This window comes from Pinus tabuliformis, chromosome 1_2 (genome assembly GCF_031772625.1).
Source record: "Pinus tabuliformis cultivar Carrire ecotype Pingquan chromosome 1_2, CPIR1, whole genome shotgun sequence".
In the NCBI taxonomy this organism is placed as follows: Eukaryota; Viridiplantae; Streptophyta; class Pinopsida; order Pinales; family Pinaceae; genus Pinus; species Pinus tabuliformis.
In genome coordinates this window covers 1140766761-1140792896 of record NC_142298.1, presented here as the reverse complement: position 1 = coordinate 1140792896, position 26136 = coordinate 1140766761, and the positions used below count along the sequence as shown (strand labels likewise).

At 39.8% G+C, this 26136-nt stretch overlaps 1 protein-coding gene across 1 annotated transcript; it reads left to right on the top strand.

Annotated features, from left to right (window-relative positions):
- The first annotated feature begins 21883 nt into the window (after nt 1–21883).
- On the top strand, nt 21884–24462 carry LOC149210216 (uncharacterized). Its single transcript, XM_089398907.1, has 2 exons — nt 21884–22109; nt 24128–24462. Exons 1-2 carry the CDS (start codon nt 21884–21886, stop codon nt 24460–24462), a joined length of 561 nt encoding a protein of 186 aa, XP_089255033.1.
- Nucleotides 24463–26136: the final 1674 nt, after the last annotated feature.

The following is a 26136-nucleotide window of genomic DNA, read 5'->3' as shown; positions in this document are numbered from 1 at the left end:
AGATTTTTGGGCTTGAAAGATATTTCCAAAGGTCATTTGATTCCACTGCTTGATGTGCATTTTGAGATATTTGAGCCGCTGTTGAAATTGATACATTTTTGTTCCTTCAGGGGGAATGAAGCTTTTCCAGACTGAGAGGACTAGATTGTTGAATTCTGGATGTGTAAGCCAAAATGCTTCAAAACGGAAGGGTCTCCATGTGGAGTTTCCAGGTCTTTGCCATTGAAGAGATATGGGCCAATGGTCTAATCCGGATAGAGGCAAGATTGAGGCAGTAAAGTCTCCTCCTAAATGAATGGCATTGTTAGATAACAATAAACGATCCAACCGAGAGGCAATTTGCTGCAAACTTGATCTTCTATTGTTCCAGGTATACATTCCATTGTTAAAGGGCATATCAATGAGCCAATTATTTTGTATAAAATCCTTGAAGTGGCTACTTTCAATGTATAATTTGACTCGGCCTCCATTCTTTTCCTCAAGTTTAGTAATCATATTAAAGTCGCCACCTGTAATCCAAAGAGGATGGACTCTGGTGGAGTTGAGCGATGCTATCGTGTTCAGAAACGCCAATTTGTTCATGGCATCTTGGGAGAAATAGACATTGGTGAGATGTCCATGAACATTGGTCCCTATGATATGAAAAGTAGCTTGAATGAGATTATGAGTCGCATGGATGTCAGTGAGCGAAATAGTCTGTGTATCCCATGCTATTGCAAGTCCCCCTGAAGCTCCCAAGGCATCCACTGCTACTGAATGGCTTCCTGGCCAGGCTTTTGAGAGAATGGTGCCAAGTGTATTACTGTTACATTTTGTTTCTTACATGAAGAATATTTGAGGTTTCTCCTGTTGTATCATGTTTTTGATCATTCTGTACTTCACAGGGCTATTTAACCCTCTTAAATTCCATGATGTGAGCTTCATGGTTCAATATTGGGTAGCGGCCTGTAATACTTCGTTAACTTGGAATATCTTCCTGACTCCACCAACATTTCCCCAATGATGATGGTTCTTTGCAGATCTATCTTTCTCCCTCATTTCTTGGTATCTTTGGGAAGGTTTTTCCCATCCCATTGACTACCCGGTTGGATCCCTAAAGTTCGCTGCTGATGTGCTCTAGAAAGGATTACCTCCAAACTTTCTAACTGTCTATCCGAGATTTTATCAAACTCTTTCTTCCTACATGCTTGCTCAAGGCTGACTATGTCCAGATCCCCAATGTTAATACTTTCAGGCTACTCTTCCATATGTTTGGTCTCACTACTTACCACTACGAAGTCATTTGAATGGATTGGTTCTTGGAGAATTATATCAATTTCCATTCCATTATGCCTCCACTTAGATTCCTTATTGGGATTGGATGTTGGGCTTATAGTGTCGTGAGGTGGCTTCAGTGCATTCCTTATGTCTGAGGGTTGGATTACCGAAGATAGCTTGGGTATATCAGCAATTTGGTTAGGGGGCTCAAAGTCATTCATTGTTGGTTGTGCCAAGATATCAAAGCTATTACTGGTAGAGGGTATGGAGGAGTTGGCTGTGGAATTTCTAGAGCCCGAGGCAAGATTTTTTTGGTGCTTTTTCTGGTTATTGACTTTGGTAAATCCTTCTGAATCAGGTTTTTCTGAGGTGGCATTGGTTTTGGGGGTTGCATTTAGGGGGAAATCATGGAAAAGATGACCATGGGCATGACATTTTCTGCATCTGAATGGAACATGTTCATAATCTATAGGCTGAATCCATTCAAAATCATCATGATATAGACTTACCGAGTCCGGGAGTGCTTTGTCTAGGTGCATGTAGACACAGATGTGAGCATAAGAGGTGTATTATCTAAGTTTCGTTTCTTCAGCTATCTTTATGAAGTCTCCTAGACCATTTCCTATGTCTTTTAGTGATTATTCATCCCAATACTCCAATGGAAGGGAATAAATTTGGATCCAGACCAGAGCCCAACTGAAATCCTCTCTGTCCAGGTTGAATCTTTCGATCCAGTTGTTGAAAAGTGTGCAACAAGAAATGGTTTTTGAGAATGCAACAAGATGATGCAGCTTAGTGAAAAGAGTCGCCTTCACTAAGTGGACCCGCAGGCGAATTATGGCGCAAGTTCTATTTTTTATCCCAGCAGGGATGATCACAGTGTGGAAGATCACAGTGTGGGTGACCACAGTGTGGGTGACCACAGTATGAGTGACCACAGTGTGGATGATCACAGTGTGGGTGACCACAGTGTCAGTGATCATAGTGTGAGTGATCAAAGTCTATTTTTAGACTGGCTATCAAAAATAGAAAAGTCAAATATTATTGTCTCATAATAATATTTGGACTATAAACTTTGTCTTATTCTCTTGGAGCACTTTGAGATGAGCTACGGATGTGGTACATGCAGATCCCAGAGGGAAATACGTGGTTACCTATGGGATGACTAATATTTGCATGCAGGAATTTAGTTAGAACTCAAGTGAGTTGAGTTTAGTGGACTGGAGGTGCAGTTGATGGAGTTGTGTTTAATTTAGCTTTGTTAAACTAGTTGTATTTAGTGTAACTGATCAATAGACTAGAGATGAGTTGGGTGAATTAGTTATTAATTAATTCACAAGTTATTAACTCATAATGCAACTATAGAATACATCAGTTAACTTAGTTGCATGGCAGTGCATGTTCAGTTCAGCAGGGACAGGTGTTAGAGGATTAGATTGCTATCAGTTGTGACTATAGCTGTGTATGATGATTTGCACAATCAGAGGGATTGAGTATGCCAATGAATTGGCCAATATCAAGAATTGTAGCCTGTGCTCACGTCCAACAGAGTGTGAGTGATTATTTGCAGGTCAAATACGAGTTTGGTAAGCCATTCTCATCAATTCTTGAGCAGGTATTGAGCTGGAGAGGCAGGCAAGCAGTGGAATAGATTTGGAGATCAGATCTGAGCTGTATTGTGTGTAACAGGTGGAGCTGGTATTGGATTTCTTGTGATAAGCATTGTACTTTGTAATGTTACATGATTCAATCAATATAATATACAGATAGTGTGGGGTTTTTAGCGAGATGCTTTCCCCGGGATACATACTGTGTTAATGAGTTTGATTGATGCTTCTATGTGTGCCTGTGAATGTTTCTGCTTCTGTAAATTGATGATCAACGTAGAGGAGATTATGTATTATACATGTTCCGCTTATAATTGTATGATCAGGATAATCTCTGTGAATATGTGTTAAATTATTCAAAATTTCTACATGGTATGAGAGCTAGCTGATTTCTAGAAGAAGTTCTACATGATATCAGTGTTGTATTGATCATCGGATCTATTATTCAGAAATTGTTTACATTTTATTTCTTCAGGAAGAGTCTGTAACCAGGCTAGGTAGCCTCTGGATTCATCCTTCTTTTGGAAGGTGAGATATCCGATGAATGCCCAGACAGTCAATCTCTGTAGAAGAAATACTTTGTTCTCATGAATTCTAGATCCTATGGAGGAGCCACGATTGGTGCAGCAGCTTCAGGAGGTTGTGGAGGAGCCACAACAAGGGAATCTGAGAGAAGATCGAGTAGAGACATCTACTCATCCAGAGACCTCCAGTATGGGGAAACTTCAAGCCAGGTGGGCTGAGGGATCGCATGCAGCCATACCTCCAGGTAGGAGGTGGGGTGATGTGGATTGATCGTCCCAAGGAGGAGGGGCAAGATCCTTGAGGTACCCAACCTCTTGGATGAGACATTGCTACGGAAGCCCTAAATGTGTAGTAGCAGGAACTGACTGATTGGGTAGAGACAGATGCGGATGGAGCGGCAGAGAGAGCGACAATGCAGGGAATCCTAGGACAGCGCATAGCTAGGAGGCTGCAGCAATGCGAGAGGCACAAGTGTTTTGCACAGTGCTAGGTGGCACAGAGAGGTGTGCAATGGTGCGAGATGCATGGAGATGTTGTAGTAGCGCAGATGTTAGAGAGGGAGCACTTGTCAATAGCAGGTAGAGCTTCAGCATCAGCGGATGTTTCTAGCCCAACAGGGAGGTCAGTTGGGAGGTGCAGTGTAGATGCAATGCTGGGAGATAGAACCAGCAGCAGCACGGATGCAGTCAGAGATCAAAGTGATAGAGGCTAGAGAAGTCAGATACTGAAGAGCACAGAGATGCAGAGTTTCAGTCAACAGAGGCAATAGCAGTCAGAGATTTTGATGACAGAGCAAGTGGACCGGCCAAATGTGTTGCATGGAGAACATTCCAGAGTTACAGGATCGGGTTTGAGAGGAAGCCTTTCTTGTTGAGAGGGAGTGTTGAAAAGTGTGCAATAAGAAATGCTTGTTGAGAATGCAACAAGATGATGGAGCTTAGTGAAAAGAGTCGCCTTCACTAAGTGGGCCCGCAGGCAAATTATGGCGCAAGTTCTATTTTTTATCACAGTGTGGATGATCACAGTGTGAATGATCATAGTGTGGGTGATCACAGTATGAGTTATCACAGTGTGGATGACCACAGTGTGAGTGATCACAGTGTGAGTGATCAAAGTCTATTTTTAGACTGGCTGTCAAAAATAGAAAAGTCAAATATTATTGTCTCATAATAATATTTGGACTATAAACTTGATCTTATTCTCTTGGAGCACTTCAGGATGAGCTACGGATGTGGTACACGCAGAACCCAGAGGGAAATACATGGTTACCTATGGGATGACTAATATTTGCATGCAGGAATTCAGTTAGAACTCAAGTGAGTTGAGTTTAGTGGACTGGAGGTGTAGTTGATGGAGTTGTGTTCAGTTTAGCTTTGTTAAACTAGTTGTATTTAGTCTAACTGATCAATAGACTAGAGATGAGTTGGGTGAATTAGTTATTAATTAATTCACAAGTTATTAACTCATAATGCAACTATAGAATACATCAGTTAACTCAGTTGCATGTCAGTGCATGTTCAGTTCAGCAGGGACAGGTGTTAGAGGATCAGATTGCTATCAGTTGTGACTATAGCTGTGCATGATGATTTGCATAATCAGAGGGATTGAGTATGCCAATGAATTGGCCAATACCAAGAATTGTAGCCTGTGCTCACGTCCAACAGAGTGTGAGTGATTATTTTCAGGTCAAATACGAGTTTGGTAAGCCATTCTCATCAGTTCTTGAGCAGGTATTGAGCTGGAGAGGCAGGCAAGCAGTGGAATAGATTTGGAGATCAAATATGAGCTGTATTGTGTGTAACAGGTGGAGCTGGTACTGGATTGCTTGTTATAAGCATTGTGCTTTGTAATGTTACATGATTCAATCACTATAATATACAGATAGTTGGGGTTTTTAGCGAGATGCTTTCCCTGGGATACATACTGTGTTAATGAGTTTGATTGATGCTTCTATGTGTGCCTGTGAATGTTTCTGCTTCTGTAAATTGATGATCAATGTAGAGGATATTACGTATTATACATGTTCCACTTATAATTGTATGATGAGGATAATCTCTGTGAATGTGTTAAATTATTCAAAATTTCTACATGGTATCAGAGCTAGATGATTTGTCGAAAAAGTTTCTACATGGTATCGGAGCCGCTTGATTTGTAGAAGAGATTTTTACAGGATATCAAGCGAGGATTGATCATCGGATCTATTATTCAGAAAGTGTTTACATTTTATTTCTTCAGGTAGAGTCTGTAATCGGGCCAGGTAGCCTCTAGATTCATCCTTCTTTTGGAAGGTGAGATATCCGGTGAATGCCCATACAGTCGATCTCTGTACAATAAATACTTTGTTCTCATGAATTTTAGATCAGAAGCGGTTGAGTTTTGAGCTGGTGGAATTAGTTTAATTCCAAAGCAAGAGATAAACTCAGAAACATTAAGTTTGAGAATGGAGACAGTATGCCCAGGTAACTCACGAAGTTCTTCCAATGCCGGGATGAGCTGGGAAGTGTAGGGGTGACTGTCAGGATGAGGATGGTGAGTCTAGCACTCCTTGACCTTCCTAAGAGTTGGCATAGCTACTAGGACTCGGTGAATGGAAGGGAGAAACTGCCAAGATGGGAGATACTTTGGTCGGATCTTGTGCAGGAGGAGATTAGACGGAGCACCAGAGACGGTTCTTGTTCCATGCAGGATGAGGAGAACTGTGCCTTAGCGAGTAACGCGAAGAAGGGGAAGGGGAAGGTTTCTCTTTCCGAATCCAATTCTTCCAATGATGGGAATAAGGTTGACAAGGCGAATGTGAGATGCTTTTGTTGTCATGAGTTGGGTCATTATGCTACTAATTGCTCAAAGAAGAAGTCCAAGAAGGGATCCGGGGAAGGATCTGAAGGTCAGGCACTTGCTTCACAGTTTGAGTTGGATTTCACACTCTTCGCATGCATGGTTTCATCCATGATAGGAAGTGGTTGGTTTCTTGACAGTGGAGCTTCTTTCCACATGACCGGTGACAAAAGTTTGTTCAGTACTTTGGAGGAGAAATATCTCCAGATACTCATAGGGATGGGTAATGATGAGAAGTATAGTGTCTCAGGTGTAGACACAGTTATTTTTCAGAGGGAGCATGGAGCTCGCCTTACCTTGATCGATGTCAAGTATATACCAGGACTGAAGAGAAACTTGGTGTCGATCGCGATGTTAGAAGACAGAGGCTATGATCTGGTCTTCAGTAAGGGAAAGGTTTTCCTTAGACACATCATCACTAGACAGGTGAAGCAGATTGGTTCACGGGTCAAGAACCTGTATTCTCTTGAGGTTCAAGATGCATGTAAAGCCTTGAGTAGTGAGGCAACTGATGGAGACTTGGTGGTTGAGAGGGAGCGTATATTACCTCTCAACATGCAGAGCCAGAAGAAGTCTCAGACGATTGTGGAGGAGCCATGATTGGTGCAGGAGCTTCAGGAGGTTGTGGAGGAGCCACAACAAGGGAAGCTAAGAGAGATCGAGTAGAGACATCTACTCATCCAGAGACCTCCAGTAGGGGGAAACTTCAAGCCAGGTGGGCCGAGGGATCGCATGCAGCCATACCTCCAGGTAGGAGGTGGGGTGATGTGGATTGATCTTCCCAAGGAGGAGGGGCAGGATCCTTGAGGTACCCAACCTCTTGGATGAGACCTTGCTACGGGAGCCCCAGATGTGTAGTAGCAGGAACTGACTGATTGGGTAGAGACAGATGCGGATGGAGCGGCAGAGAGAGCAATAATGCAGGGGATCCCAGGACAGTGCATAGCTAGTAGGCTGCAGCAATGCGAGAGGCACAAGTGTTTTCCACAGTGCTAGGTGGCAGAGAGAGGTGTGCAATGGTGCAAGATGCATGGAGATGTTGCAGTAGCGCAGATGTCAGAGAGGGAGCACTTGTCAGCAGCAGGTAGAGATTCAGCATCAGCGGATGTTTCTAGCCCAACAGGGAGGTCAGTTGGGAGGTGCAGTGCGGATGCAATGCTGGGAGATAGAACCAGCAACAACACGGATGTAGTCAGAGATCAAAGTGACAGATGTTAGAACAGTCAGATACTGAAGAGCACAGAGATGCAAAGTTTCAGTCGACAGAGGCAATAGCAGTCAGAGACATTGATGACAGAGCAAGTGGACCGGCCAGATGTGTTGCATGGAGAACATTCCAGAGTTACAGGATTGGGTTTGAGAGGAAGCCTTTCTTGTTGAGAGGGAGTGTTGAAAAGTGTGCAACAAGAAATGCTTGTTGACAATGCAACAAGATGATGGAGCTTAGTGAAAAGACTTGCCTTCACTAAGTGGGCCCGCAAGCAAATTATGGCGCAAGTTCTATTTTTGATCACAGTGTGGATAATCACAGTGTGGATGATCACAGTGTGGGTGATCAAAGTATGAGTGATCACAGTGTGGGTGACCACAGTGTAAGTGATCACAGTGTGAGAGATCAAAGTCTATTTTTAGATTGGTTATCAAAAATAGAAAAGTCAAATATTATTGTCTCATAATAATATTTGGACTATAAACTTGATCTTATTCTCTTGGAGCACTTCAGGATGAGCTACGAATGTGGTACATGCAGATCCCAGAGGGAAATACGTGGTTACCTATGGGATGACTAATATTTTCATGCAGGAATTCAGTTAGAACTCAAGTGAGTTGAGTTTAGTGGACTGGAGGTGCAGTTGATGGAGTTGTGTTTAGTTTAGCTTTGTTAAACTAGTTGTATTTAGTCTAACTGGTCAATAGACTAGAGATGAGTTGGGTGAATTAGTTATTAATTAGTTCACAAGTTATTAACTCATAATGCAACTATAGAATACATCAGTTAACTTAGTTGCATGTTAGTGCATGTTCAGTTCAGCAGGGACAGGTGTTAGAGGATCAGATTGCTATCAGTTGTGACTATAGTTGTGCATGATGATTTGCACAATCAGAGGGATTGAGTATGCTAGTGAATTGGACAATACCAAGAATTGTAGCTTGTGCTCACGTCCAACAGAGTGTGAGTGATTATTTGCAGGTCAAATACGAGTTTGGTAAGCCATTCTCATCAGTTCTTGAGCAGGTATTGAGCTGGAGAGGCAAGCAAGCAGTGGAATAGATTTGGAGATCAAATCTGAGTTGTATTGTGTGTAACAGGTGGAGCTGGTACTGGATTGCTTGTGATAAGCATTTTACTTTGTAATGTTACATGATTCAATCACTATAATATACAGATAGTTCGGGTTTTTACCGAGATTCTTTCCCCGGGATACATACTGTGTTAATGAGTTTGATTGATGCTTCTATGTGTGCCTGTGAATGTTTCTGCTTCTGTAAATTGATGATCAACGTAGAGGAGATTACATATTATACATGTTCCGCTTATAATTGTATGACCAGGATAATCTCTGTGAATATGTGTTAAATTATTCAAAATTTCTACATGTTGAAAAGTGTGCAACAAGAAATGCTTGTTGAGAATGCAACAAGATGATGGAGCTTAGTGAAAAGAGTCGCCTTCACTAAGTGGGCCCACAGGCAAATTATGGCGCAAGATCTATTTTTGATTACAGTGTGGATGATCACAGTGTGGGTGATCACAGTATGAGTGATCACAGTGTGGGTGACCACAGTGTGAGTGATCACAGTGTGAGTGATCAAAGTCTATTTTTAGACTGGCTCTCAAAAATAGAAAAGTCAAATATTATTGTCTCATAATAATATTTGGACTATAGACTTGATCTTATTCTCTTGGAGCAGTTCAGGATGAGCTACGGATGTGGTACATGCAGATCCCAGAGGGAAATATGTGGTTACGTATGGGATGACTAATACTTGCATGCAGGACTTCAGTTAGAACTCAAGTGAGTTGAGTTTAGTGGACTGGAGGTGTAGTTGATGGATTTGTGTTCAGTTTAGCCTTGTTAAACTAGTTGTATTTAGTCTAACTGATCAATAGAATAGAGATGAGTTGGGTGAATTAGTTACTAATTAATTCACAAGTTATTAACTCATAATGCAAGTATAGAATACATCATTTAACTCAGTTGCATGTCAGTGCATGTTCAGTTCAGTAGGGACAGGTGTTAGAGGATCAGATTGCTATCAGTTGTGACTATAGCTGTGCATGATGATTTTCACAATCAGAGGGATTGAGTATGCCAATGAATTGGCCAATATCAATAATTGTAGCCTGTGCTCACGTCCAACAGAGTGTGAGTGATTATTTGCAGGTCAAATACGAGTTTGGTAAGCCATTCTCATCAGTTCTTGAGTAGGTATTGAGCTGGAGAGGCAGACAAACAGTGGAATAGATTTGGAGATCAGATCTGAGCTGTATTGTGTGTAATAGGTGGAGCTGGTACTGGATTGCTTGTGATAATCATTGTACTTTGTAATGTTACATGATTCAATCAATATAATATACAAATAGTGTGTCGTTTTTAGCGAGATGCTTTCCCCGGGATACATACTGTGTTAATGAGTTTGATTGATGCTTCTATGTGTGCCTGTGAATGTTTCTGCTTCTTCAAATTGATGATCAACGTAGAGGAGATTACGTATTATACATGTTCCACTTATAATTGTATGATCAGGATAATCTCTGTGAATATGTGTTGAATTATTCAAAATTTCTACATGGTATCAGAGCTAGATGATTTGTAGAAAAAGTTTCTACATGGTATCGGCGTTGCCTGATTTGTGGAAGAGATTTTTACAGGATATCAAGCGAGGATTGATCATCAGATCTATTATTCAGAAAGTTTTTACATTTTATTTCTTTAGGCAGAGTCTGTAATCGGGCCAGGTAGCCTCTGGATTCATCCTTCTTTTGGAAGGTGAGATATCCGGTGAATTCCCATACAGTCGATCTCTGTACAAGAAATACTTTGCTCTCATGAATTCTAGATCGGAAGCAGTTGAGTTTTGAGCTGGTGGAATTCGTTTATTCCAAAGCAAGAGATAAACTCAGAAACATTCAGTGTGAGAATGGAGACAGTATGCCCAGGTATCTCACGAAGTTCACCCAATGCCGGGATGAGCTGGGAAGTGTGGGGGTGACTGTCGGATGAGGATGGTGAGTCTAGCACTCCTTGACCTTCCTAAGAGTTGGCATAGCTACCAGGACTCGGTGAATGGAAGGGAGAAACTGCCAGGATGGGAGAGACTTTGGTCATATCTTGTGAAGGAGGAGATTAGACAGAGCACCAAAGACGGTTCTTCATCCATGCAGGATGAGGAGAACTGTGCCTTAGTGAGTAAGGTGAAGAAGGGGAAGGAGAAGGTTTCTCTTTCCGAATCTTGTTCTTCCAATGATGGGAAGAAGTTTGACAAATCGAAAGTGTGATGCTTTCGTTGTCATGATGGAGACTTGGTGGTTGAGAGGGAGCATACATTACCTCTCAACATGCAGAGTCAGATGAAGTCTCAAACGATTGTGGAGGAGCCACGATTGGTGCAGCAGCTTCAGGAGGTTGTGGAGGAGCCACAACAGGGGAAGCTGAGAGGAGATCGAGTAGAGACAAATTCTCATCCAGAGACCTCCAGTAGGGGTAAACTTCGAGCCAGGTGGGCTGAGGGATTGCATGCAACCATACCTCCAGGTAGGAGGTGGGGTGATGTGGATTGATTGTCCCAAGGAGGAGGGGCAAGATCCTTGAGGTACCCAACCTCTTGGATGAGACCTTGCTTCGGGAGCCCCAGAAGTGTAGTAGTAGGAATTGACTGATTGGGTAGAGACAGATGCTGATGGAGCGGCAGAGAGAGCGCCAGTTCAGGGAATCCCAGGACATCGCATAGCTAGCAGGTTGCAGCAATGCAAGAGGCACAAGTGTTTTGCACAGTGCTAGGTGGCACAGAGAGGTGTGCAATGGTGCGAGATGCATGGAGATGTTGTAGTAGCGCAGATGTCAGAGAGGGAGAACTTGTCAGCAGCAGGTAGAGCTTCAGCATTAGAGGATGTTTCTAGCCCAACAGGGAGGTCAGTTGGGAGGTGCAGTGCGGATGCAATGCTGGGAGATAGAACCAGCAGCAGCATGGATGCAGTGAGAGATCAAAGTGACAGAGGCTAGGGCAGTCAGATACTGAAGAGCACAGAGATGCAGATCTTCAGTCGAAAAAGGCAATAACAGTCAAAGACTTTGATGACAGAGCAAGTAGACCAGCCAGATGTGTTTTATGGAGAACATTCCAGAGTTTCAGGATCGGGTTTGAGAGGAAGCCTTTCTTGTTGAGAGGGAGGGTTGAAAAGTGTGCAACAAGATGATGGAGCTTAGTGAAAAGAGTCGCCTTCACTAAGTGGGCCCATAGGCAAATTATGGCGCAAGTTCTATTTTTGATCACAGTATGGATGATCACAGTGTGGATGATCACAGTGTGGGTGATCACAGTATGAGTGATCACAGTGTGGGTGACCACAGTGTGGGTGACCACAGTGTGGGTGACCACAGTGTGAGTGATCACAGTGTGAGTGATCATAGTGTGAGTGATCAAAGTCTATTTTTATACTGGCTGTCAAAAATAGAAAAGTCAAATATTATTGTCTCATAATAATATTTGGACTATAAACTTGATCTTATTCTCTTGGAGCACTTCAGGATGAGCTACGGATGTGCTACATGTAGATCCCAGAGGGAAATACGTGGTTACCTATGGGATGAATAATATTTGCATGCAGGACTTCAGTTAGAACTCAAGTGAGTTGAGTTTAGTGGACTGGAGGTGCAGTTGATGGAGTTGTGTTCAGTTTAGCCTTGTTAAACTAGTTGTATTTAGTCTAACTGATCAATAGACTAGAGATGATTTGGGTGAATTAGTTATTAATTAATTCACAAGTTATTAACTCATAATGCAACTATAGAATACATCAGTTAACTCAGTTGCATGTCAGTGCATGTTCAGTTCAGCAGGGACAGGTGTTAGAGGATCAGATTGCTATCAGTTGTGACTATAGCTGTGCATGATGATTTGCACAATCAGAGGGATTGAGTATGCCAATGAATTGGCCAATATCAAGAATTGTAGCCTATGCTCACGTCCAATAGAGTGTGAGTGATTATTTGCAGGTCAAATATGAGTTTGGTAAGCCATTCTCATCAGTTCTTGAGCAGGTATTGAGCTGGAGAGGCAGGCAAGCAGTGGAATAGATTTGCAGGTCAGATCTGAGCTGTATTATGTGTAACTGGTGGAGCTGGTACTGGATTGCTTGTGATAAGCATTTTACTTTGTAATGTTACATGATTCAATCAATATAATATACAGATAGTATGGGGTTTTTAGCGAGATGCTTTCCCCGGGATACATACTGTGTTAATGAGTTTGATTGATGCTTCTATGTGTGCCTGTGAATGTTTCTGCTTCTTTAAATTGATGATCAACGTAGAGGAGATTATGTATTATACATGTTCTGCTTATAATTGTATGATCAGGATAATGTCTGTGAATATGTGTTAAATTATTCAAAATTTCTACATGGTATCAGAGCTAGATGATTTGTAGAAAAAGTTTCTACATGGTATCAGAGCTGCTTGATTTGTAGAAGAGATTTGTACAGGATATCAAGCGAGGATTGATCATCGGATCTATTATTCAGAAAGTGTTTACATTTTATTTCTTCACGCAGAGTCTGTAATCGAGCCAGGTAGCCTCTGGATTCATCCTTCTTTTGGAAGGTGAGATATCCGGTGAATGCCCATACAGTCGATATCTGTACAAGAAATACTTTGTTCTCACGAATTCTAGATCAGAAGCGGTTGAGTTTTGAGATGGTGGAATTAGTTTATTCCAAAACAAGAGATAAACTCAGAAACATTCAGTGTGAGAATGGAGACAGTATGCCCAGGCATCTCACGAAGTTCACCCAATGCCGGGATGAGCTAGGAAGTGTGGGGGTGACTGTCGGATGAGGATGGTGAGTCTAGCACTCCTTAACCTTCCTAAGAGTTGGCATAGCTACCAGGACTCGGTGAATGGAAGGGAGAAACTTCCAGGATGGGAGAGACTTTGGTCGGATCTTGTGGAGGAGGAGATTAGATGGAGCACCAAAGACGATTCTTCATCCATGCAGGATGAGGAGAACTGTGCCTTAACGAGTAAGGTGAAGAAGGGGAAGGAGAAGGTTTCTCTTTCCGAATCTTGTTCTTCCAATGATGGGAAGAAGGTTGACAAATCGAAAGTGCGATGCTTTTGTTGTCATGATGGTGACTTGGTGGTTGAGAGGGAGCATACATTACCTCTCAACATGCAGAGTCAGATGAAGTCTCAGACGATTGTGGAGGAGGCACAATTGGTGCAATAGCTTCAGGAGGTTGTGGAGGAGCCACAACAGGGGAAGCTGAGAGGAGATCGAGTAGAGACATCTACTCATCCAGAGACCTCCAGTAGGGGTAAACTTTGAGCCAGGTGGGCTAAGGGATCGCATGCAGCCATACCTCCAGGTAGGAGGTGGGGTGATGTGGATTGATTGTCCCAAGGAGGAGGGGCATGATCCTTGAGGTACCCAACCTCTTGGATGAGACCTTGCTACGGGAGCCCCAGATGTGTAGTAGTAGGAACTGACTGATTGGGTAAAGACAGATGCAGATGGAGCGGCAGAGAGAGCGACAGTGCAGGGAATCCCAAGACAACGCATAGCTAGCAGGTTGTAGCAATGCGAGAGGCACAAGTGTTTTGCACAGAGCTAGGTGGCACAGAGAGGTGTGCAATGGTGCGAGATGCATGGAGATGTTGCAGTAGCGTAGATGTTAGAGAGGGAGCACTTGTCAGCAGCTGGTAGAGCTTCAACATCAACGGATGTTTCTAGCCTAACAGGGAGGTCAGTTGGGAGGTGCAGTGCGGATGCAATGCTGGGAGATAGAACCAGCAACAGCACGGATGTACTGAGAGATCAAAGTGACAGAGGCTAGAGCAGTCAGATACTGAAGAGCACAGAGATGCAGAGTTTCAGTCGACAGAGGCAATAGCAGTCAGAGACTTTGATGACAGAGCAAGTGGACAGGCCAGATGTGTTGCATGGAGAACATGCCAGAGTTACAGGATTGGGTTTGAGAGGAAGCCTTTCTTGTTGAGAGGGAGTGTTGAAAAGTGTGCAACAAGAAATGCTTGTTGAGAATGCAACAAGATGATGGAGCTTAGTGAAAAGAGTCGCCTTCACTAAGTGGGCCCGCAGGCAAATTATGGCGCAAGTTCTATTTTTGATCACAGTGTGGATGATCACAGTGTGGACGATCACAGTGTGGGTGATCACTGTATGAGTGATCACAGTGTGGGTGACCACAGTGTGAGTGATCACAGTGTGAATGATCAAAGTCTATTTTTACGATCCGGGATGATTTGTAGAAAAAAGGGTTTCTACATGGTATCGGAGCTAGCTGATTTGTAGAATAAGTTCTACGTGATATCAGTGCTGTATTGATCATCAGATCTATTATTCAGAAAGTGTTTACATTTTATTTCTTCAGGCAGAGTCTGTAATCGGGCCAGGTAGCCTCTGGATTCATCCTTCTTTTGGAAGGTGAGATATCCGGTGAATGCCCAGATAGTCAATCTCTGTACAAGAAATACTTTGTTCTCACGAATTCTAGATCGGAAGCAGTTGATTTTTGTGCTGGTGGAATTCGAATTTAATTCTAAAGCAAGAAATAAAACTCAGAAACATCAAAGCTGAGAATGGAGACAGTATGCCCCAGTATCTCACGAAGTTCACCCAATTCCGGGATGAGCTGGGAAGTGTGGGGGTGACTGTCGGATGAGGATGGTGAGTTTAGCACTCCTTGACCTTCCTAAGAGTTGGCATAGCTACCAGGACTCGGTGAATGGAAGGGAGAAACTGCCAGGATGGGAGATACTTTTGTCGGATCTTATGCAGGAGGAGATTAGACGGAGCACCAAAGACGGTTCTTCATCCATGCAGGATGAGGAGAACTGTGCCTTAGCGAGTAAGGTGAAGAAGGGGAAGGGGAAGGTTTCTCTTTCCGAATCCAATTCTTCCAATGATGGGAATAAGGTTGACAAGGCGAAGGTGAGATGCTTTCCTTGTCATGATTTGGGTCATTATGCTACTAATTGCCCAAAGAAAAAGTCCAAGAAGGGATCCGGGGAAGGATCTGAAGGTGAGGCACATGCTTCACAGTTTGAGTTGGACTTCACACTCTTCACATGCATGGTTTCATCCATGCTGGGAAGTGGTTGGATTCTTGACAGTGGAGCTTCTTTCCACTTGACCGGTGACAAAAGTTTGTTCAGTACTTTGGAGGAGAAAGATCTCCATATACTCATAGGGATGGGTAATGATGAGAAGTATAGTGTCTCAGGTGTAGGCATGGTTATTTTTCAGAGGGATCATGGAGTTCGCCTTACCTTGACCGATGTCAAGTATGTACCAGGACTGAAGAGAAACTTGGTGTCGATCGCGATGCTGGAAGATAGAGGCTATGATGTAGTCTTCAGTAAGGGAAAGGTTTTCCTTAGACACATCATCACTAGACAGGTGAAGCAGATTGGTTCATGGGTCAAGAACCTGTATGCTCTTGAGGTTCAAGATGCATGCAAAGCCTTGAGCAGCGAGGCAACTGATGGAGACTTGGTGGTTGAGAGGGAGCATATATTACCTCTCAACATGCAGAGCCAGAAGAAGTCTCAGACGATTGTGGAGGAGCCACGATTAGTGCAGCAGCTTCAGGAGGTTATGGAGCAGCCACAACAGGGGAAGCTGAGAGGAGATCGAGTAGAGACATCTACTCATCCAGAGACTTCCAGTAGGGGGAGACTTCAGGCCAGGTGGGCTGATGGATCGCATGCAGCCATACCTCCAGGTAGGAGGTGGGGCGATGTGGATTGATCGTCCCAAGGAGGAGGGGCAAGATCCTTGAGGTACCCAACCTCTTGGATGAGACCTTGCTACGGTAGCCCCAGATGTGTAGTAGCAGGAACTGACTGATTGGGTAGAGACAGATGCGGATGGATCGGCAGAGAGAGCGATAGTGCAGGGAATCCCAGGATAGCGCATAGCTAGCAGGCTGTAGCAATGCGAGAGGCACAAGTGTTTTGCACAGTGCTAGGTGGCATAGAGAGGGGTGCAATGGTGTGAGATGCATGGAGATGTTGCAGTAGCGCAGATGTCAGAGAGGGAGCACTTGTCAGCAGCAGGTAGAGCTTCAGCATCAGAGGGTGTTTCTATCCCAATAGGGAGGTCAATTGGGAGGTGCAGTGTGGATATAATGCTGGGAGATAGAACTAGCAGCAGCACAGATGCAGTCAGAGATCAAAGTAACAAAGGCTAGAGCAGTCAGATACTGAAGAGCACAGAGATGCAGAGTTTTCAGTCGACAGAGGCAATAGAAGTCAGAGACTTTGATGACAGAGCAAGTGGACCGGCCAGATGTGTTGCATGGAGAACATTCCAGAGTTATAGGATCGGGTTTGAGAGGAAGCCTTTCTTGTTGAGAGGGAGTGTTGAAAAGTGTGCAACAAGAAATGCTTGTTGAGAATGCAACAAGATGATGGAGCTTAGTGAAAAGAGTCGCCTTCACTAAGTGGGTCCACAGGCAAATTATGACGCAAGTTCTATTTTTGATCCCAGCAGGGGTGATCACAGTGTGGGTGACCACAGTATGAGTGATCACAGTGTGGATGATCACAGTGTGGGTGACCACAGTGTGAGTGATCACAGTGTGAGTGATCAAAGTCTATTTTTAGACTGGCTGTCAAAAATAGAAAAGTCAAATATTATTGTCTCATAATAATATTTGGACTGTAAACTTTGTCTTATTCTCTTGGAGCACTTCAGGATGAGCTACGGATGTGGTTCATGCAGATCCCAGAGGGAAATATGTGGTTACCTATGGGATGACTAATATTTTCATGCAGAACTTCAGTTAGAACTCAAGTGAGTTGAGTTTAGTGGACTGGAGGTGCAGTTGATGGAGTTGTGTTCAGTTTAGCTTTGTTAAACTAGTTGTATTTAGTCTAACTGATCAATAGACTAGAGATGAGTTGGGTGAATTAGTTATTAATTAATTCACAAGTTATTAACTCATAATGCAACTATAGAATACATCAGTTAACTCAGTTGCATGTTAGTGCATGTTCAGTTCAGCAGGGACAGGTGTTAGAGGATCAGATTGCTATCAGTTGTGACTATAGTTGTGCATGATGATTTGCACAATCAGAGGGATTGAGTATGCCAATGAATTGGCCAATATCAAGAATTGTAGCCTGTGCTCACGTCCAACAGAGTGTGAGTGATTATTTGCTGGTCAAATACGAGTTTGGTAAGCCATTCTCATCAGTTCTTGAGCTGGTATTGAGCTGGAGAGGCAGGCAAGTAGTGGAATAGATTTTGAGATCAGATCTGAGCTGTATTGTGTGTAACAGGTCGAGCTGGTACTAGATTACTTGTGATAAGCATTGTACTTTGTAATGTTACATGATTCAATCAATATAATATACAGATAGTGTGGGGTTTTTAGCGAGATGCTTTCCTTGGGATACATACTGTGTTAATGAGTTTGATTGATGCTTCTATGTGTGCCTGTGAATGTTTCTGCTTCTTTAAATTAATGATCAACGTAGAGGAGATTATGTATTATACATGTTCCGCTTATAATTGTATGATCAGGATAATCTCTGTGAATATGTGTTAAATTATTGAAAATTTCTACACCAGTCTCTCAAATACAGGCCCGCGGAGTTGAAGAAGTAGGGACCTCCATCTAGGACACTGTTACGATCTTCTATGCAGTTGAAGATAGTCGTAAAGAAACCTTTTGGTCCAAGATGCAGGGTGACATGTCCTTTAGGTTTCCATTTGGCCGCAATCCAACCCTGCAAAGCTTTCTCTGTCGGCCAGAAGCCGATAAATTTCCCTATGAGAGCGTGGTCCTTCATAAACTGGATTTGGTTATTGATTTGGTGACTAGGTCATTCTATCTTGGGTCGCTTTGCTGCAATAGGTTTGCAAGTGGCAGATGTGACTTTGGGGATCTCTCTATTTAGTGTAGAGTCTTGCTACTGAGTCTGAGGCGTTGCCTCCGTATCTTGTGGTGATTTTTGTTTTCCTTGATCTGTGGGGTCAGTCTTCTTTGTAGTGATGTTAGTTTGAGCCGTTTTAGAAACCTTTATAGTCACATTGGGAGTTTGAATCTTGTTGCTGTCATTGGGGGGAGGATTCGAGTCTGCCCACGGAAGGGAATCCATAGCAATGGGACTATTTGCTTAATAATGCTATAGCTAGAGGGGCTGAGTTGTTGTAGTTTGGTGTTGTGCAGAGTGATTCCATCGCTGCAGAGTTTGCCAGAAACCCTAAGCAGCCATGAAGCACACCCCTTGATCTATCCACCAAATTTCTCATTTATTATTTTTAGATGACAAACTTATTGTATCTGACGGATAAAATGGAATGGCACATAAAATTAAGGATATTATGGATATTTTTTCCATGGTCATGATAACCAACATAGTTCCATCTTAATTTCACATCTACTAGGCATTGAGAGGGATCAAAACTCTTAATATGAAAACTTCTTTTAGAGTGTAAACATGAGGAAAGGTTTGCACCTCAAGAGATTTTATTTCTTCAAATGTTTGGTAAATATAAAGTTAAGATGGATCTATCCTATTTCTTAATAATATTATTTATATTTATATAAATTTTGCATCTCTAGGTATAAAAATATTCTTATTTCTATTTCTATTAAAATCATAATAATACATATATTTACATATATATGTGCTTCACATTTCATGTGTGTGTGTGTGTGTGAGAGAGAGAGAGAGAGAGAGAGTGAGAGAGAGAGAGAGAGAGAGTTTCAACTTAGTCAAAATTATGTTTTATTGTTATTAACTTTTGATCCACCCCTTCGTCTAATGTGCCACTACAACGTATTCCCCAATATTGTGTTGGAAAGGGCCTCTTGGTGCAATAAACCCATCCAAGTCAATGGCAAATTGTTAGACCTTTTTTTTAAGTTGAGAAAGTATATGTCATTAACACTTTGAACTTTTCTCTATTAGCTTTCAACATTTGTTTCACTATATCTTGATTTCAACTTAAATAACAACCTCTGACTTAAACGTGATTCAAAGTAGCTTATTGAAAATATTAAAGAAAGGATAAATACTTGGTGCAACAAATGGCTATTCCATGTACGATGCTTATCCTTGATCAAACTCGTGGTCAATGCCATTCCAATTTACTAAATATTCATTTCTTGTCTCCGAAAATGATTCATTAAGTAAATTTGATAGAATTTTTATAGTTTCATTTGGTAAGGGGATCAAGAAAACACATGAATTCCAAGAGTATATTGAAAAAACATTTTGTTCCAACATATCAAGGTGGATGGGGAATAGAAAACATATTCATATTCTTAAAATCCCTCAATACTAAGAACGTTTGGAGACTACTATATGAACAATAATTTTGGGTCTAAATCATTAAGGAAAAGTATCAAAAATACACCATGGAAGAATGGGTTCACAGCCCCCCCGCCCCCTACCCCACCCAAAAAAAAAAAGATCCTCAAAACTCATTGACCATATGGAACGCCATTATAACAACATTTCATCTGATTGGGATTTGGTTAATCTAGTGAGTAGGATAGGGAGATAAGGTCCAAGTAGGACCTGACCCTTAGATCTAAGCAACAATTCACATAGGTGTCCTATTCCTTTCTTAAAATATATTTGGTCAAAATGGTTTTACACCTTAAGAAAAAATGCTCGAGGGATGGAGAGGAACAACCACCAACAGTAGCGGCTCTCATGCAAAGAGCTAGAGCTCGACAAAAATCATGACAACACTTGGCAAGCCTATATAATCTATCTTAGAAGATGTAATTTCCTTCTAAATGATGAGGGGAATAAGATCATTTGGTTATTGAATCCTTGTAGTGGATACGAGCCTAAATAGGGAATAAGGACCTACTATTGGAAGGCTTAGAGAAACCACGAAGCTTAAAGAATTTATGTGGCTCATTTTCAACAATAGGTACCTCGCTTGGGACATAATGAGAAAGGAAAGTTTCAAAGGTTGATGTACATGCCACTTTTGTGACATAGATCTTCAAACCTACAACCACCTTATCATCTGCGAGACCTTCTCAAAGCAATTTTTGAAAGAAATTGAAGGACTAAATAGACTATGCAATACTTGGATAGGAGACTTCATTGATGAGACCTTAAGAAAATAGGTTAAAACAAGGCCAAAATCCCATTTATAGCCTTCCCCCTCACCTTCGTCTATGAATTTTGGTTTTCTATTAATACGAAAATAAGAATATTGTTCACCTCATTTGTTCCTAATGTCTACATATTTTAACTACCTTTCTGGGTCTTCCACTTCTCCTCTTCACCTTTCCCTTGGAAACTCTTTAATGGAACCTCACATGACATTCTATGTGAAAAAAGGGATGGGGATTTACCATCCTCTTCTCAAATCATATACATTCTTTCGTAGATGAAATTAGCGAAGCTATAAACAATTCCAATAAGCTTGTGAAACTATAATTAGTTCTCTTAAGCCTTCGAAACAATGTTATACATACAAATCCTAAGCTACTCCTTTTAATTATTCAATGCGTAAAAAAAATTATATCTTCAAAAACTACTTCAGCTTTTATCTCTAAACGTCAAATATTTACAATCTACTTTCTCTCACATTTCTTTTCGACATGTCTACAAGTAAAAATACTTTAAAACTAAAAGGTTATCAAAAAAAAAGAAACTTGAAATGTTTTCCACCCTTCAAAGGCAATTTTCATTATTATTATGAATCCTAAATCTGACTTCACTATTTCATATTTTCTTGACATATGAATGGGAATTAAAATGAGGTAACCGGTACACATTTTTGGGATTGTTTAAAAAGTTGTACTTATTTTATATCTTATATTAAAGAAATAAACCATAAATTTGTATGACAAGGGTATGACTATCCACAGACTTGTTTATATGAAAGTCCTTGCGAAACATACTTGCTGACATAACGCTACTTTTTGGGGCAAAAATTATTATCATTCTGTACAAAGCATTATAATGTGGTTTGGAAAAGTACATTGGTATTGTTTTTTATTATCTTTTAACTAAATTACATTATCCTTTCCCAAGCACTGCTTAGGCGATGCTTGTGGTCCTTTCGATTATGATAGCTGAACAAGTTTAGTGAACGACGTTTCAGAACATGCAACTGAACAATGTCATCACAACATTGCATCGCATCTTGCCCTCCCGATTAATAATTGCATCAAGCCAATGATAACGCCCGAACAAAAGACATCACTGAACCAATAACTCTGAAAACAAACGACATGCTTCTGGCATGTAGTGCAGAGACATAAAAATTGACGTTGTTGATATAATTTTCTTGTCATAAACAATGGCCAAAGGGTATAAATAGATCCCGCCAGGGATATTGAGGCTCAGAATTGCACTTGCAGCAATTGAGCTCTACTTTCAGCTCAAGCAATTCGACGGTGGTGATAGTGAAGATGAAGAGGGCCAGCATTTCAATGGCGCAGGCAGTGCTGTTTGCAGTGATTGTTGCGGCAGCCATTTTCGTTCAGCCTGGAGAGTGTCAGAGGCCAGGAGAGAAGGTGCAGTGCAAAATAATGGGAACGCCATGTTTTATGGATATTCTTTCCTGCCCCGACGATTGCCCTGAACGTATACCAGAGAACAAATATGTCAAGGGCTGCTACGTAGATTGTTCCATTGACTGCAGTGCCACCCGTAGAAGTAGGGTATTTATATCTAATGATTACAAATCAAATTAATGTCTCGATAGCTGTGATTTGTAAGAGGTTATGTTTAACTTTGAATATTTGCAGGTATTTGAAATTTGAATTTTTTCATTCCAACAGGAAATTGTTTTTATATTTGAATTGGAGTTAAAGTTCGTTATATATATAGAGATATATATATTATTACTTTTAATATGAAATTAAAAAATAATTAAAAATATTTATGGTTTGAGTAGGTATTTATTATTTTATTTAAAACTGGTAAGAATTGTTCATGGTTGACTAGATGTATATTATTATTAAATAAAAGTAATATTTTGAAGTATAATTTTAGTGTCAACTATTACTTGGTTTGCATCCGGTAACGAGGATTTTTCAAAAAATTACCCATCCAAGATCGTTTCTGGCTCTGGAGTTTTCCCCACAATCAAGCCCAGTTAGCCTCCTACCCTATTTGCAAAACCTTAACCAGTATTGCGCCTCATGGACCATTTAAGAAGAGATCTTTTCACTATTTTTGAATTTAAGTATTAGGAGGTTTACCCATTGCATCATATCAAATATCATTTTGGAATTTAACTACTTTAAGTAAGTCATTCACATATGACCATTTCTATAATATAAAAATAATTATTTTAAATAAATTAATATAATATTAATGAATAATGATTTTTGATATTAAATTTGATTTATAAAATTTTAATATTAAATATTTTATAATATAATTAATTTTAAATTTATCAATTTATGTATAAGTATGAATAATATGTTCTTTCTTTTAAATTATTTAAATGAATGTTAATTTATATTATTTGAGTATGTAGATTTTTCTAATCAAATTGTTATAAAAGTTTTTTAGAGTTGAATATTTTATCATAATTATAAACCATAATTAGAGAAAATACTAAAGAAAAAATAATAATTATTTTTTTAATAGTTATTTCTCATTTTATCTTTAATTTCCTCTCACATCACTCGTTTCTCATCATTTAAGTTTATTTTATTTCTATCTATCACAATGTCCACTTAGAAAATTTAAACATTTTTAAATTATAATACAATTTAATTGAGACAGATATAATGTTTACTTGAAAATTTTAATATTTTTAAACCATTATACAATTTATCTAAAAAAAAACTTTTACAGCAATCGTAAATGTGGTTTGTAACTTATATCTAATATTTATTTAAATATAAATTTATTTTTAATATATATCTAATTTAAATATGAATTTATAAATATTAATTTAACTTTTTTTATCATGAGAATGTGCACTTGAACATTTTAAAATTATAATACAATTTAGTTGAGACAAATAGAGTGTTCACTTGGAAATTTGAAATTTTCAAAACATTATACAATTTACTTTTAAAAAAACTGTTACCACCATTGTAAACGTAGTTTTTAACATATATTTAGTTTAAATAAGAATTTCTAAATATTAGTTTAAATTATTTCTAAATCAGATTTAAATAGAAATATCGAATTTCGTATATTCTTGTATTTTTGACCACTTAAATTTTTATTATATCATAAGTTATTTATTTTTTTATTATATTATAAAAAATTTAAATATTAAAAAAATGATGTTTTATTAATTTTTTATTATATTGTAAGTTTTTAAAAAGTTTATCGTATTATAAGAAATTTAAATATTAAAAAAATTTGATGTTTTAAATAGAATTTATTTGGTAATTAGTAGATTTAAATTTATTTGATTTGATTTATTAATTTACATTATATATATTGATGTCTAGTTTAACTTATAGATGAAATAGATATTTTCCCAAGAATTTGATAAAACAATTTAAAAACACTTTGAAATATACAAATTAATTTTGCGGATATAACTATTTAAACTCACTTTGTTTAAAAGCTCCAAAAAGTTTTGATTGAAATTAACCAATAAAATGAGTAAAAAAAATAACATTTAAACGGTATATATGAACATTTTTGCTAAGAATGCCTAAAAGTCCTCTAATAAGTTCATAATTGATAAAATTGTTTTGCAGACCAAATAGCAAACCGCTCAGGAGTTGGAGCTGCTTGCTTTGACCCTCGCTTCATAGGACGAGATGGCATCATGTTCTACTTCCATGGAAAGAGTAACCAGGATTTCAGCCTTGTGTCTGATGATGCCTTGCAAATGAATGCTCATTTTATTGGCCGCAGGCCTGAAGGGAGAACCAGAGATTACACATGGGTTCAATCCCTCGGCATGATGTTCGGCACTCATATCCAAAATGGGATGACGGGGTGGACCATTTCTTCTTCGCCTTTGATAAACAGCCCCTCACCGTTCCTGTGGGATATCGTTCGCTCTGGAAGGCACCGTCGAGCGACCTAATCGTCCAACGAAACTAAGAGCACAATGGCATTGTCGTGTTGATCCCGGAGATGGTGGAGATATTGGTGAGGGTGTTGCCCGGCACCAAGGAGAACGACCGCGTTCACAATTATCAGATCCCCTCCGACGATTGCTTTGCTCATCTGGAAACCGAGTTCAAATTCTTCACTCTCTTCAAATGTGGAAGGTGTTCTTGGACAAACTTATAGGCCAAATTTCAGAAACCCAAAATTTGAGGATAGAGAAAGCACAAAATTTAAGAATCTAGAATCGAGAGAGCACCTGGGAGCAGTGCGTCCCGATTTATGTTACATAAGTTCGAGTAGGTAGACGTGTTTATATTGTATAAATTATTTATAAAATTATTTTAACTAAATTCAAATTAAAAAATATAAAATTTAATTGATTAAATTTAATATAAAATTTATTGTAATATAATATAATTTGCGCAACTTTGTGATTGAATAAAAACGCGATAAGGTTTATTTACTAAGTTGCCAAAGTGACAAATGTCTTTTGGACACATATTTTACGTACAATCTTTTGGAGGTATACGCTGGATCTCTATGCCAATGTTTCTTTGGAATACAATTTACTTATAATCGTTTACATTTTGAAGCATAAGCTGTTTTTTGTGCTCATTTTTATTACAATGGTGACTGTGCATGTAGTCGTTATAGAGATAACATTTGAAATCAGCCTTGGCCATAACTAACTATCCAAATTGAATTAGTGGATTGAATTGAGATTGAATTTAAATAGGACATCAGTAGGGTGCAAATAAAAACATCGTGGACCTGGTAAAGTAAAATAAAGTACAAGATACACGAAAAAGAAATTTTGGACAAATTTTACTGAACCTAACTGTAAAATATATATGTAAAATATATATTTGAAGTTCGTAGTCGGGAGGTCGGGCCCAACTTGAAGTCGAGGTCAGGCCTTGGTCTTCCTTCATTTCTTAATGAAATCCCAACTCGGGCCCAACTTGAAATCGAGGTCAGGCCTTGGTCTTCCTTCATTTCTTAATGAAATCCCAACTCGAGCACTTCCGACTACGCCAATTCCACCCGGACATTCCATTGCATGTCCACATTTTTATGAAATCTATTTAGAGAAGCCTGTGGGCCTATTCTAACCAACGCTCAATTATTTCAAATCCATGAGTTGACCACAATACGAAGCCCCACTTAAGATTTGGTACAATACCCAACAAGTTGGCTCAGTGCTTCAACTCGAACTTGGTCACTGGAAGCCCATTGAAATTTGAATACTTTGCAAGCATGTTCCCTAGCAGAAGAAGCACACTATCAAATACTCCAATGGAGCTATGCAGAATGTATTAATGCTCATCCTTTGGGAACTTCTGGTTGGTTTCCATCAATCCTCGGCTGCGCCCATAGTAGATACACCACTACCCTTTAACACCAAAAACACCTTCGAAAAAACGAGAGATTTAATATAACTAAAATTTTAATTAAAATTTGAATGATCAATGTTGATTTAAATAACTTTTTTTCCCAAACAAGAAAACAATTGAGTATATACTCTTTTTAAGGCCATGGTAACATTTATGAAAATTGACATTCATGAAAATACAATAAAATTAGATATTAAAAACGTAATATTTACTTTAGTTGGAGTAATAGTTGAAGGAAATTAGAGTTGAATGAA